This window comes from Phacochoerus africanus, chromosome 8, assembly GCF_016906955.1.
Source record: "Phacochoerus africanus isolate WHEZ1 chromosome 8, ROS_Pafr_v1, whole genome shotgun sequence".
NCBI lineage: Eukaryota > Metazoa > Chordata > Mammalia > Artiodactyla > Suidae > Phacochoerus > Phacochoerus africanus.
Genome location: NC_062551.1, coordinates 64897453 through 64910162, shown reverse-complemented (window position 1 = coordinate 64910162; position 12710 = coordinate 64897453). Strand labels below are relative to the sequence as shown.

Genomic DNA, 12710 nt, shown 5'->3' with positions numbered 1-12710 from the left:
GGCCCCCGAGAGCGCCCGACTACACCGGTGACACGAGATGTTTCGCGCGGGCGCCCCGGGCGTGCGCCGAGCTTGGCGCCAGGTCCTCGGCGTCCCCAGCCGCCTGCCGGCATTCCATTCGCTCTGAGCGGCCGGAGGCCAGGGCAGGGCGGCCACGAAAGGAAAGATGCATGGACAGGTGGGGGCGGAGAGCAAAGAGAAGATGCCAGGACAGACTCGTCCCGCACGTGTTTGTGTGCGGGGCGCAGACATCTGTGAAGGACACAGACAAGCGTGCCTCTCCTCGCGGAGCTTTCATTCCTGGAGCGATGGAGGGAACCAGAAGTGCCGCACCCCAGACCCACCTTCCACAAGGTCGCATTAGCAAAACAGTGCCCCTGCAGGGGGCAACCCAGCCAGGGAGCCACTGCAGGCGTGTGCAGCTGGAAGCAAAGGAGGACCCCTGTGGGGCCTGGACCCAAGATGGTGGATAAGGAGGCCGGAGGCAGGGACCACCAGAGGACACCCTGCTCCGTCTGGGGTTTCCCCAGAAAAGGGCCAGGGGGTGCGGGCTGCTGTGCCGACCTCCAAGGAGTGAGTTTCAGAATGGGGGATGTCAGTGTAGCCCAAGCCCCCTGGGGGTCTTGGTGAAGAAGGGGAGACCATGGCTAACAGATGGTGTAATTCTGAATAGGAGCACAATTGTGGGGCCACAGGGGCAGAAGGTGGAGGGGGAAGGGACGGTCACCCAGGGTGCAGCCTGGCTGCGTCCTGGCCTCCCTGGGCTGGCTGTGCCTGGGCTCAGCCTACTTGGAGCTTATCTTCTTGGACTTGCCGGTGGAGGATAAGATCTCCGACTGCTGCAGGGGGGGCACTTTGACACCCTTCTGTTTCAGCTGGTTGTAGTAGTCAGTCCTCTCTGAGATGACCCGCTGGAAAAGAAATGCAGCAGCGTCTGCCCCGTCCATGTGAGCTCCTGGGACACCACCCTTTCCTCCCCCAGAAGGGCCGCCCCTGCAGTGCTTTGCTGGTGAATATTCACAACCTGGGGGCGGGGGAGCTCTGGTTTGTAGCGCTTGCCAATTTCTGTGCCAAAAGCACTCCCACCATAGGGGCGAAGGCACAAGACTCAGAGGAGAGATGGCACCATCTCTGCTGGTGAGGAGTTGGCACAGAGGAAGGCTGGGGAGGGGATCTGTGCCAGGGTGCTGGTTCAGCAGATGAGTCCAACCAAGGCCACCCTAAGGTGCAGTAAGCATGCTCAGAGGAGGCTGCGCTGGTCAGAGTGTGGGGACGGGCTCCTGCTGCCGGGGAGCGTCCTGGACCCAGCAGCCGGGCTCCTCCCTGCCACACCTAGTGGGTTTGCTGCAGCTGCTGCTGGTCACTGAGTATGGACATTGCCAGCCCTGGGAGATGTGGTCCCCTCTGCTGGGCAGAGACGACCATCCCAGGGCCACGAATGAAAGGATGGTGCCACCAGGATGCAAATGGAGGTTCCTAGCATCCAGTCCACGCTTCTCCCTTCCGCCCCAGCTACAGACCCAAGAGTTGGGGCCTGGAGACGTGGCCCCAGGGATGAGGAGGCTGCTGACATGTTTATACCTGCAAGGCCTCCAGGATATCACTGTCAGAGATCTCAGTGGCCAAGGACTTGATCCCTAGGGTGTTAAAGGCAGCCTGGATGATCTTGTTTCTTAGTCTTTCAAGCTGTGAGCACAGGAAAAATCACCAAGCCCAGCTTCAATGGAGGAAGGTGGCATCTGCCATGCCCACTGCCTTACTGAGCGTCTACAGAGGGCAGATCTGGCCTCACTTCTGCTTGAGGAACTGGAAACAGGGTTGGAGAAGTCAGCGTGGTCTCCTGTGATCTAGAAGATGTCGGATCAAAACCCAGACCCAGGTGGCCTAACACCAAAGCCCAAAGACTTTCTACCACACCAACTTCTTTTTTAACTGCTAAAGCCAGTGAGTTCCCGGGTGGTCTGGTAGATAGGATTTGGTGCATTTACCACTGGGGCTCAGGTTCAATCCCTGGTCTGGGAACTGAGATTCCATGTCAAGCCACCGCACAGGGGCTGCAAGGTCAAAACTAAACAGTTCAAAACCTCTGAATGACCCCCAAGCCATCCTCCCTTCCCCAGTGGAGCTTCAGCCACAATCTCCTGATGACCCCCAGGAGACTGTCGGTGATGCAGCACGTCCTGCTCTCGGCCCGCTATGATCCCGGTCCTTCCACCTTTTCTAAGTGACGAGACGCATACCATGCTGTGGCCACCTGCACGGGCCAGGCACTAACCAGGAGTTAGGTGGGGATGGACCACGGTGGCTACCGAGTCGTTTGCTGCCATCAGCATCCTTGGGGGCACAGGGCCCCAGCCCACATCCCAGAGATGAGCAGTAATTTTGGGATAAACCTCTCCGGTCTGCACCCCAGAAGCCCTCAGACAGGGTCTCCCTGAGTCCTGGTGACAGCTCAGCACCAGCTGCTCACCATCAGTGTCCAGAAGCCCCACCGAGGCAGAAATGGCAAGGGAGAGCCACACAGAGAGATGCGGCCCTGCTGAGCACAGAGCAAGCGTGTCCACCTTTCCTCTGAGACTGTTTATGTGGGGAGGGGACATCCTTTCCTTTTGCCTGGTATCTACTGATGCCAGCCCTGGGCCAGGCACCATGCTAGGTGTTCACGGGAACGTGGAGACGCACCCTCTGTGCCTCTGGTCACCTGGACATCTCTCTCCAGTGCTCCACGCCCCAGCCCATCTCAGGCATCCCTCCCGGGCCATGGCACTACTTCCTGCCAACCCAGACTTAGCCTCCGACTCTTTCTTAAAACAGCATTCTGGCCTCTACCGAACCTCCAGGAAACAGAACCAACTATGTACCATTGCCCGATGGACAATGCAGCTGGGAATGCGGCTGGACAGGAAATACAGTTTTATAAAGGATCACAGGATCACCAGCGGGGGCGGGGGAAGTCAGTGATGCCACCCCGTTCCCAGTCGGAGCCCCGCCCCCACAGGAGGGCCAGCTCAGCCGGTTACAGCCGGCCCCCCTGGGGGGCAAGTACGGAAGGTGTTATTTCCAAGGCACATGCCTGGGGCCTTTGCCTTTGCAGGGTTGTAGTTCTAAATTGGGGCAGCTCTTTACTGAAGGGCTCCTCCTGAGCAGAGCCACCCCCCCCCATATGCCTTTGCTCACAACTAATGGTGCAGGGGGAGCCCACAGAGGGGGCCCTGCCCTTCAAACACCAGCACGGCCTCCACGCAGCCCTGGGATCCCAGATGGGTTGTTTACCCCCTGTGGCAGGTTCTACAAGGTGTGGACTCTGCTGAAACCCACCACAGAGCCTTGTGAACAGAGCTGGAGGGGAGTTCCCGTCGTGGCGTAGTGGTTAATAAATCCAACTAGGAACAATGAGGTTGCGGGTTCGATCCCTGGCCTTGCTCAGTGGGTTAAGGATCCGGCATTGCCGTGAGCTGTGGTGTGGGTTGCAGACACAGCCCGGATCCTGCATTGCTGTGGCTCTGGCATAGGGTGGCAGCTACAGCTCCCATTCAACCCCTAGCCTGGGAACCTCCATATCCCACGGGAGTGGCCCAAGAAATGGCAAAAAGACAAAACAAAAAAACAAAAAAAAACAGAGCTGGGGGAGTTGGGGGCGTGGGGCTGGACTTTAAAAATGCTTAGAACGAGACCCAACCTCCAGTGAGCGCTAAGTTAAAATTTTTGTTTATTTACTTTTTGCTTTTTAGGGCCGCACCTGCGGCATATGGAAGTTCCCAGGCTAGGGGTGGAATCAGAGCCGCAGCTGCCAGCCTGCACCACAGCCACAGCCATGCAGGATCCGAGCTGTGTCTGCAACCCACACTGCAGCTCACCGCAACACTGGATCCTTAACCCACAGAGCGAGGCCGGGGATCGAACCCGCATCCTCACGGATACAAGTCGGGTTCATTACAGCTGAGCCACAACGGAAGCTCCGAAAGAACTTAAAAAAGACCTTGTCGTCACCACTTCGATCCCACCTCAGCCTTTCCTTCCTGGCTGGCCACCTGCATCCCTGTGCTCCTCTCAGGGCGCAACCCAAGGCTAGCTCCTCTGTAAAGGAAGCCCCCGCAGGGCCTCCCTCCTGCCCCTGAGGCTGACTCTGCACCCATCACACCCTCGCTTGCTCCCTCTGCCCTCTCTTTTCATTTCAGGATGGGAGGTGGGGGGGGCGGGGCCTGGGTGCCGCCCTGGTGCTCTGCCCCGCCTGCTGCTGCTGGGCGGAGCCCTCCAGAGGGGGAGGGGGCGTACCCGGGACTGGGCGCTCTCCAGGGCCACCCGGGCCTGCTGCTCCGCCAGCTGGACCATCTCATTCTTGTTCTGCATCTCTTCCTGCAGCTGCTTCCGCCTCTGCAGGTGGTTCTGGTTCTGGTTCACCTCAGTCTGCAGCTGGCTGACCTTGGCCTCGAGTTCCGAGATGGTCTGTTCCCGCTTGGCGATTTCTTTCTCCAGCTGCCACACTTGCTGGGGTGGGGGGGGGGGGTGCCGGGAGGGGTCGGAGGTGTAGCTCCCTGGCCCAGACCCATCACCGGTCCCTCTCCCCTTCCCCCAACCCCAAGACGGCCACCTCTCCCTGGGCTCCTCCAGCCAGCCTGGCGGGACACTGGCGGTGGCGAGAGGAGTCTCAGGTTTGTTGGTGCTTCTGGATTTGCTGAATGGGGAGGGGAGGTGCTGCCTGAAATGAGGGGCCCACGCACAGCTGGGGGGATTTGCCAGTTCATCTCCCAGTTGCCAGGGCGCCCCTCCCGCAGCGGGCACCTGTTGGAGAAGGAGGTTGTCTCTCTGGATGAGCCCTGTCACCTCCTGGTGCTTCTTGTCTTCCCGGAGGTTGGAGAACTGCAAAGCACACGGGTCCGCTCAGGGGTGAGATGCAGGCGGCTCCCTCTGGAACCGCAGAAAGATGGCACCAAACACACTGTGTTGGGAAGCAGACCCTAGAAAGCCCAGTCCCACACCAGCAGTGGGGAGAGCTGCAAATCCAGCCCAGGTCACACGTCAGCGTCCGGATAGGAGAGCATTGGGAGAGGGTGGGGTCCCCTGTGGGGAAGCGGGGGAGGAAAGACAGAGAACCCATCGTGGCACAGTGGTTAACGAATCCAACTAGGAACCAGGAGGTTGTAGGTTCGATCCCTGGCCTCACTCAGTGGGTTAAGGATCCGGCATTGCTGTGAGCTGTGGTGAAGGTCACAGACGGGCTCAGATCCCACGTTGCTATGGCTGTGGTGTAGGCTGGCAGCTACAGCTCTGATTCGACCCCTAGCCTGGGAACCTCCATATACCACGGGAGCAGCCCCAGAAAAGGCAAAAAGACAAAAAGAGAGAGAGAGAGAAAAGTCTCGAAGGGCAGGAATCTGTCAGAAAAAATGAAATCGGCTGTCTCGGGGGATAGGAAAATAGGAAAGAGAGGGGGCTGGACTCACGTTTGGCATATCAAGCCCGTGGGACTGTTTGGTTCCGTGCAGTTTTATGTGTGAAAAACTTTGATCAAAACAAAAACTGCAAATGCTTCCCAAGAAGAGGCCTCGGTGTACTGGCCACATTTCTCCAAGCTGGGCGGCACCCTCACCGCTGGGACCCAGGGGCTGGGAGATGCTTGAGAAGTGGCCAGGAGCCCAGGATATAGGGGGTGAGCACCGGGGCCAGAGGGCAGCACAGGGTGTGGGGGGCACTGTCTGTGGCATGACCCCAGGGAAGAGGATCTTAGCACGGGCATCTCCATCAGCGGGGTGGGAAGGGTGGCCTGGCCCCAAGCTCCCAGCAGGAGGATGCCCGCGGCGCCGGGATGCAGCCACCTTGTCAGACATGGCCTGCAGCTGCTGCTTCCGCTCCCGCAGCTCCTTCTGCAGCATCTCATTTTCTGTGGTGACTTTCTGCAGCTGGGACTCTTGGAACTCTATTTGTCGCATTAAGGATGTGATGGCTCCTGAAGGGGGCAAGAGCTGGAGGCGAGGGTGGTCTCTCTGCCCTCCCGGGGCCCCCGGCTGAGGGCTCCCAGGTCCCGCAGCGAGGTCCTAGCTTAGAGGGACAGGGCAAAGCTGGCAGGGCCAGGCATCCTTGCTGCTGGCCCACCTTGGCGTCCTCCAACGTCTTACCGGTTGCAAGGGAGTATCTGGTCTGGACGACCTCCAGCTGGAACTGGAACTCCTGCAGCAGGTGCTCGTACGCCTCCAGCTGCGCCATCAGCTCCTCCTCAAAGGCATCGTCCACGGAGCCAGCCCTCCTCCTGCCCATGGCCTCGTCCTGCAGCTCCTTCTCCTCCTCCAGCTCCAGCATCGTCTCCTCCCCGCCCTCCTCCTCCAGGGCCACCGCCACACCCTCCTCCTCATCCTCTTCCTCCTTCACCTCCTCCTCCTCCTCCTCCTCGCCTCCCTTGTCCTGCAGAGTCCCCTTCCTGCTCCCACCGGCCCTCGCCGCCTCCCCTTCCAGGCCGTCTTCCTCCTCCTTGCAGCTGCCCCCTGCCAGGTCCCTGTCTCTGTCGGTCATGGGGGGCTCTTCTTGAGTCTGGGAAGGGGATGCAGGGCAGGGCTGGGAGGTGCAAGCATTCATGGGACGAGGAGGACATTGGGAAGGGGGCACTGCTGCACACCGGGCCACTGACCAGCACCCCTGGCGGGAGAAGATGGGGCTGCTTCTCCAGGAGCCACCCAGCCACCCTTGCCCGGTTCCCCTCAAGGGCAGCTGAGCACTTGGCCTGGGTGAGGGCCACAGGCTAGGAGGGCAAGGGGGACACTGTGCCTGGGCACCGCCCAGGCAGCTGCCGGGCAGCCACCTGTGCCCCAGCTCCTCCTCCTCTCTTAAGGTTTTTAGGAAGCTTTGCTGCCCCTGCAGCTTTGGCACAAACTCTTGAGGGCCGCTACTGCAGAATACCTGCGGGAGCCTCAGGGCTTCACCCTGCACCTTCGGCTCCCCCATGGGACATGCCATGGAGAACTGCCCTCCTGAAATCATCCCCCTCCTTGGTGGCAGAGCCTGCCCTGCTGACCCTTACGCCTGTGCCCAGCAAGGCCTCCTGGCCTTTGCCCTTCAGGAGGCACTTCAGCTGCTTCTTCAGGGCCTCCCTCTCCTCCAAGAGAGCCAGGAGCTCCTCATCTTTCTTCTGAACCTTCACCTCCAGCTCTGAGAGCCGCTGGACTTCCTCCCTCAGCACGAGCAGGCACTGATCCTGGGCAGAAACAGGGCAGCCCCCAGGCACCATGAAGCCACACAGACACCCACCCACCCTCCCCAGCCACAGAGCAGAGCAGTAGCTCCAGACCCAGAAGGAGCAGGCCTGCCACCTGGACCTAAGTACCCAGCCCAAGGTGTGAGCCTCTTAACTGCAGCCACCTCCCGCTTAAAGGCAGGTTGGAAACCCTCCCTCAGGGGGATTCCTGGCAGCCTCCCCTCCAGGCCCAGCTCCCAGTCAGCCTGCAGGTGTGACTGAGGACCCAACCAGTACACCCTCCAAGGACCACCCTTCCAGGGCTTTGTCTGGGCTGGGACCACTGCCCACCCGCCTCCACTCTTGAAACCTCAGTGCCCTCAATTATTCCAAAGTAAAGGGAAAAGAAAGGTGTCTGGGGACAAACAGTAACCGAAAGAATTTGTCACCAGCAGATGTGGACAATGGAGAGAAGCACTAAAAGGGATTCCCCGGGCAGGAGGGAGACGCCCAGATAGAATTAGGGAAGGAAAGACAACTAGGAAGTCATCCAAAAGCCTGGAAGTTAAATGATAGGCTTCCACGGAGCCCAGCCCACGAGTCAAAGGAGAGGTCACAAGGGAGGTTAGAAAATATTTGAAACTGAATGATAATAAGCATTCAAATTCGTCAAGAGGCGGGGTAAAGCTAAAGCTGTGATTAAGGACAACTTTATAGCCTTCCAATGCATTGATTAGGGGAAACAATGGACAATCAATTATCTAAGTATCCCTCTCAAGAATTCAGAGAAAGAACTAGAAGTTTAACTAAAAGAACGTAGCAGGAAGGTTTTTTTTTTTTTCTTTTTCCAGCCACACCTGCGGCACATGGAAGTTCCCAGGCTAGGGGTTCCATCAGAGCTGCAGCTGCTGGCCTATACCACAGCCATGGCAACTCTGGATCTGAGCCACATCCGTGACCCACGCCACAGCTTGTGGCAACAACAGATCCTTAACCCGCTGAGTGAGGCAACATATTAAAACCTGCATCCTCATAGAGACTATATTAGATCCTTAACTCACTGAGCCACAGTGGGAACTCCAAGGAAGGGAATTTTAAAAATCAGAGCAAGAATGAATGATATGGGGGGGACAGAGCACATTGACAATATTTTAACATCTGGAGAATCTAAAGGGTGTGTAGGACTGATTTATACTATCAAGTTAAAACAGTCATGGAGAAATCGCATTTCTTCGCCCTGGCCATGGTGGTTTAGATGCGTGTGTGTGTCTAAATCAGATGTGGTTCCAGGAAGGCAGGGCTCATGTTCACAGGATCTGCTGGCTTTGCACAACGCAAGCATGTTGCTGCAGGTGTGCTACCCACCACGCATCAGAAGGCAGAGGTGAGAGAACGAAGGCCCTAAAGACACCGCGTGAACTCCTGGAGGCAGCCTAGCCTGCAGCCCTTCCCCCGGCCGGTTCATATGCATGAGCTGATGTAACTGAGCAGGACCCTGTGAAGCCTTCCCACTCGTGTTCTCCACCTGCCTTTTGTCCATAGAAAAACTTTAGTCAAAGAATCAATTTAATCAGAGAAACAAAAACACAGGGAAAGAGGAAAAGAGTCAAGCAAGGCAGAACAGTTTAGCCACTCAACAAAGTCAAGGACCTTTAGCTCTTCCTCAAGAACTACAGACAATATTCTGAGCCGTGTCCTTGGCGCTGTGTGGCAGGTGTTGAAACCCCCACCAGGTGGACAAAGTTAACTGTGCACTGACCCCACGCCCAGAGACCCCAGACCAGTTGGAACTAGAAGGTAGAGGACGCTGCCTCCCAGTGACCTCACCACCCACCCACCAATCAGAAGAAAGTCCTCGAGCTGACCCCACCCCCCTGCTCCCTGACACTATAAGACTCCTTACTACTCCCTGGGGGCGGGGGGGTGGGGTGGGGGGGAATGGTCCTTAAGGTACTAGCCTGCTCTATTCTCCCTTTGCCTGGCTATTAAAGCTACTTTTTCTGTTTCCTCCAGCTCTGTCTCTGTGTTTCTTCTTCCCTTTTTTTTTTTCCTGTCTTTTTGCCTTTTCTAGGGCTGCTCCCACGGCATATGAAGATTCCCAGGCTAGGGGTCGAATCGGAGCTGTAGCCACCAGCCTCCGCCACAGCAACGCGGGATCCGAGCTGCGTCTGTGACCCACACCACAGCTCAGGTCAATGCCGGATCCTTAACCCACTGAGCAAGGCCAGGGATCGAACCCGCAACCTCATGGTTCCTGGTGGGATTCGTTAACCATTGTGCCACGACGGGAACTCCTGTCTCTGCCTTTCTATTTTGGCATCTTTGTTCAGAGGCAGCCGACTTGCGGCCACGCTCTCATCATCTCTGCTCCTAAGAGCAGTGCAAAGACGTTCCTTTTACTCGTGTCTGTGGGATTCTAAACACATGCTCGCACTACTTTCTGAAAGTGAATTGCTTGTGAAATGTCTCGTAAAATGTGGAGGTCCAGTTTTTGGAAGAAAGGTAAAATGAATATTCATGGGAGTTCCCACTGTGGCTCTGGGGGTTAAGAACCTGCCTGCAGTGGCTTGGGTCGCTGTGGAGATGCGGGTTTGGTCCCTGGCAGTGGCTTAAAGGATGTGGCGCTGCCTGGCCCTGCGCTGGATGTACCTTCTCGTGGATGACAGAGATGTACCAGGGCTTCCTCGGGCGGCTCTGCAGCAGGACCGGGCTGCCGGGGGCCGGGCTCGGCACCTGGGATTCGCTCGTCCTCCGCGGGTAACTGAACTCGCAGGCGCTCTTGCTATAGGGAAGGAGGCGGCCTGTCGAGAAGTGAGGGGCGGGACGGGGGTCAGACTCTTCCCGTCCTGAGTGGCCCTGGCATCTTCTGTAATGACCCCCCTTCCAAGACTCCCCTCAGAGACCCCTCCCTGCCCAGCTGGGCTCCTCTCAGTCACCCCCACCCACCCACGCCCGGTTCTCACACCCTATCCGTCCGCCCAGAACTCAGCAGGCCCTGCTCTCACCATCCACCTTTGTGTCTGAGGGAAGGGCCTTGGTCATCTTCCAGGTCTCAGAGCCGACGCACAGGTCCTCGGGCAGAGGTAGGGTCGTGGCTGAACCTGCAGGTGAAGGTGCCCGCAGATGACGGCTAAGACTGGGGCTTAGACTGGGGCTAAGACTGGGGCTTCCCGAGACCGCCAGCGCAGGGGCCAGTATTTCCTTTCCTTTTCAGCAGGACTTTAAGGGTGAAAGGGGATTTTTCGCAGCGGCCGCACAGGACTGGATTACAGGACTGGACTGAAACGGGGTTCCGCCCTCCTGCCCACCGCTGGTGTGGCCCCTGAAAATCTCTGCCATTGGGCACTTCCTCCCCTGGCAGGATGGTCCCACGTTCCCTCCTGTGAAGGTGGCTCCTCCTCCCAGTCCTGCAGAGCCCCCGCGCCCTCTGCAAGGGCCAGACCCGTTCCTCTAGGTCCCCAGGAATCTGACAGTGGCAGATGCCCTGTGCCCGGTATGTGGACACAGTCCCCCACCCAGGATGCTCCGTCCTTCCCAGACACCTGCCCCACCCCTGGTCCCAGGGTGCTGGCTGCTCTCTGAGGACCCGGTGCTGAGAAAGGGGAACTTGGGGCCTGGACAGGTGGGTGGGGCCCCTGCTTGGCCCCTGCTTTTGCTGCCTGAGATTTGTGCACATGACCCTTGTTCTGGTTGCTGGCATTTAGCCTCATTTCACCACCATTCAGGATACTGTCGCGTGTGGGGAGATGGAAGCAGCCTGGGTCCTAGACCAGGAGTCTGGGAGGCCACCTGGCCTGACCGATGCCACCCTGGTGGCCACTGAGCGCCCTGGCTGCCTTTTCCGATCCTCGAATCAGAGGAGCATGGGTGAGAAGAGATGGTTGCTGAGGCCCCTTACAGAGCTCCTACCCAAAGAGCTGCCTTTAGCCCTCTGGACCTCTCCTGAAGCTTCCAGAATCTTCCGTCTTCTCCCTCCCCGCCCTCAACCCTACCTAACCTTTGGTGGTTGAGATGACAGAAAAAGCAGGGCGGCAGTGGGGGGGGGGGGGCGCACAAATACTAACACGCCTGAGGAGGAAGAGGTCGTTTCCTCCTACCCCCCTTGGACCCGCACTCGGCTGCCTATTCCACTCCGGCTCCTGCAGAGGGAAATTCAGAAGAGCAGCAGCAGCCACTGGGCAGGTTCCATCTGGCCAGCACCCAGCGGCCTCCCTGTGCCATGGGTCCCGCTCGGAGGGGGCAAGGTCCCCGCGGGCCCCGTCGGAGATGCTCACCGTGGTGGGTCATGGATGTGGGGCGGGTACTGAACTGGGGGCAGCCGGGACGCGTGAGAAACTTCTTCCAAATCTCCTCCACTTGGAACGCGAAGCCGCTGTCCCCGGGGCTGGCGTTGATGTTGAAATCGCGCTGCGAAGCCCGAAAATGAGACGGTAGGAGCTCCAGGGCCGGGGGCTGTCGCCGCTCCCGCCGTCGCCGGAAGACTGGATGCCAGATGAGGGCCCTGGGGACTCTGCTTTAGGAGGTGCTGCGCCCGGAGGCGCGTGCATTTCGGGGGCCCCTGGGGAGCTGGGCTGACTCTCCAGTCTCCCTCAGCAGAGGCACCTCCCTGAACCCTGCCGCCTGCCCTTTCTCCTCTTCTCCCCTCCCCTTCTCCTGCCCCTACGGCAGGCTGAGGGCAAACACGGCGTCTCCCCTCCCTGATGCCGTCCACTCCCAGAACCACCCCCCCCCATCGTTCTCCATCACCCACATTTACTCGGAAAGCTCTCTCCTCTTGGCCCACCGCCCCCGAGGCCCTTCACCCAGTGGGAGAAGCCGGTGAGCAGAGCTGGGGGCGGCCGGCCGCCCCTACCCCCACCCCAGCCCCGTACCATCCTCCGGGCGTAGTTGCTGATCGCCTGAGCCGACTTGCTGGGGGAACGCTGTTTGGGGTGAAGTTTCCTTTCTGGGGCCTGCTGGGCCCGGCCGGCCACTTTCCAGAGGACCATCAGGCCCTTCTCCATCAAGTTGGGCACCAGACTTTTCTTCTTGGGCGGCGTGCTGGCCCTGATGGGTACCATGGGGAATCTGGAGCAAAGGGTGGAGACTGGCCGCCCGAAGACTGATGCCGACGGATATCGAGTGGCCTCTGGGTCTCCAGCAAGGTGTCCAGGGGATCAGAGCCCCAGGCATGGACCCGCATGTCCCAGCAGAGGCTGGCAGAAGACCAGCTTCCAAAGCTCCAGGCCCTGAGGGATGCTGGGAGCAGGGTGTGCATCACAGATGTTTCCATAGAAACGAGGCATGACATCTGTCCTAATTTTCTGGTGGAAAGGGGACCCAGAAGCCCATCCAGGATGTTCTGGGTACAGAAGGGCCCTGGGGCATTAGCAGCCCATTCTCCTGTTCCCCCCCTCCCCCCCCCCCGCCCCCAGTGGTTCACCTTATTTAAAATCTGAAACTGCGTTGGTGGCTCTCGTGTGAAAACAACGCATTTTCAGATCCCAACTTTAGATGTATTTCTTAACACCTGAAAGAGTAATTCTTTTTATTTTATTTTATTTTT

General features: G+C 58.6%; 1 protein-coding gene across 1 annotated transcript; it reads right to left on the bottom strand.

The window, feature by feature from the left end:
- Window positions 1–785: 785 nt before the first annotated feature.
- CCDC27 (coiled-coil domain containing 27) lies at window positions 786–12225 on the bottom strand. Its single transcript, XM_047791425.1, has 13 exons — window positions 12037–12225; window positions 11440–11572; window positions 10171–10266; window positions 9815–9966; window positions 7013–7186; window positions 6623–6733; window positions 6337–6525; window positions 6117–6273; window positions 5817–5947; window positions 4783–4860; window positions 4276–4488; window positions 1582–1686; window positions 786–911 (listed from the first exon to the last, which is right to left on the bottom strand). Exons 1-13 carry the CDS (start codon window positions 12223–12225, stop codon window positions 786–788), a joined length of 1854 nt encoding a protein of 617 aa, XP_047647381.1.
- Window positions 12226–12710: the final 485 nt, after the last annotated feature.

Coding starts and splice junctions, on each gene's coding strand:
- CCDC27 (XM_047791425.1), bottom strand. CDS start 12,225: ATGGTACCCATCAGGGCCAGCACGCCGCCCAAGAAGAAAAGTCTGGTG. Junction 6,734..7,012: donor AGGCCTTGCTGGGCACAGGC/GTAAGGGTCAGC, acceptor TTGCCCTCCTAG/CCTGTGGCCCTCACCCAGGC. Junction 4,489..4,782: donor ACAACCTCCTTCTCCAACAG/GTGCCCGCTGCG, acceptor CCCCCACCCCAG/CAAGTGTGGCAGCTGGAGAA.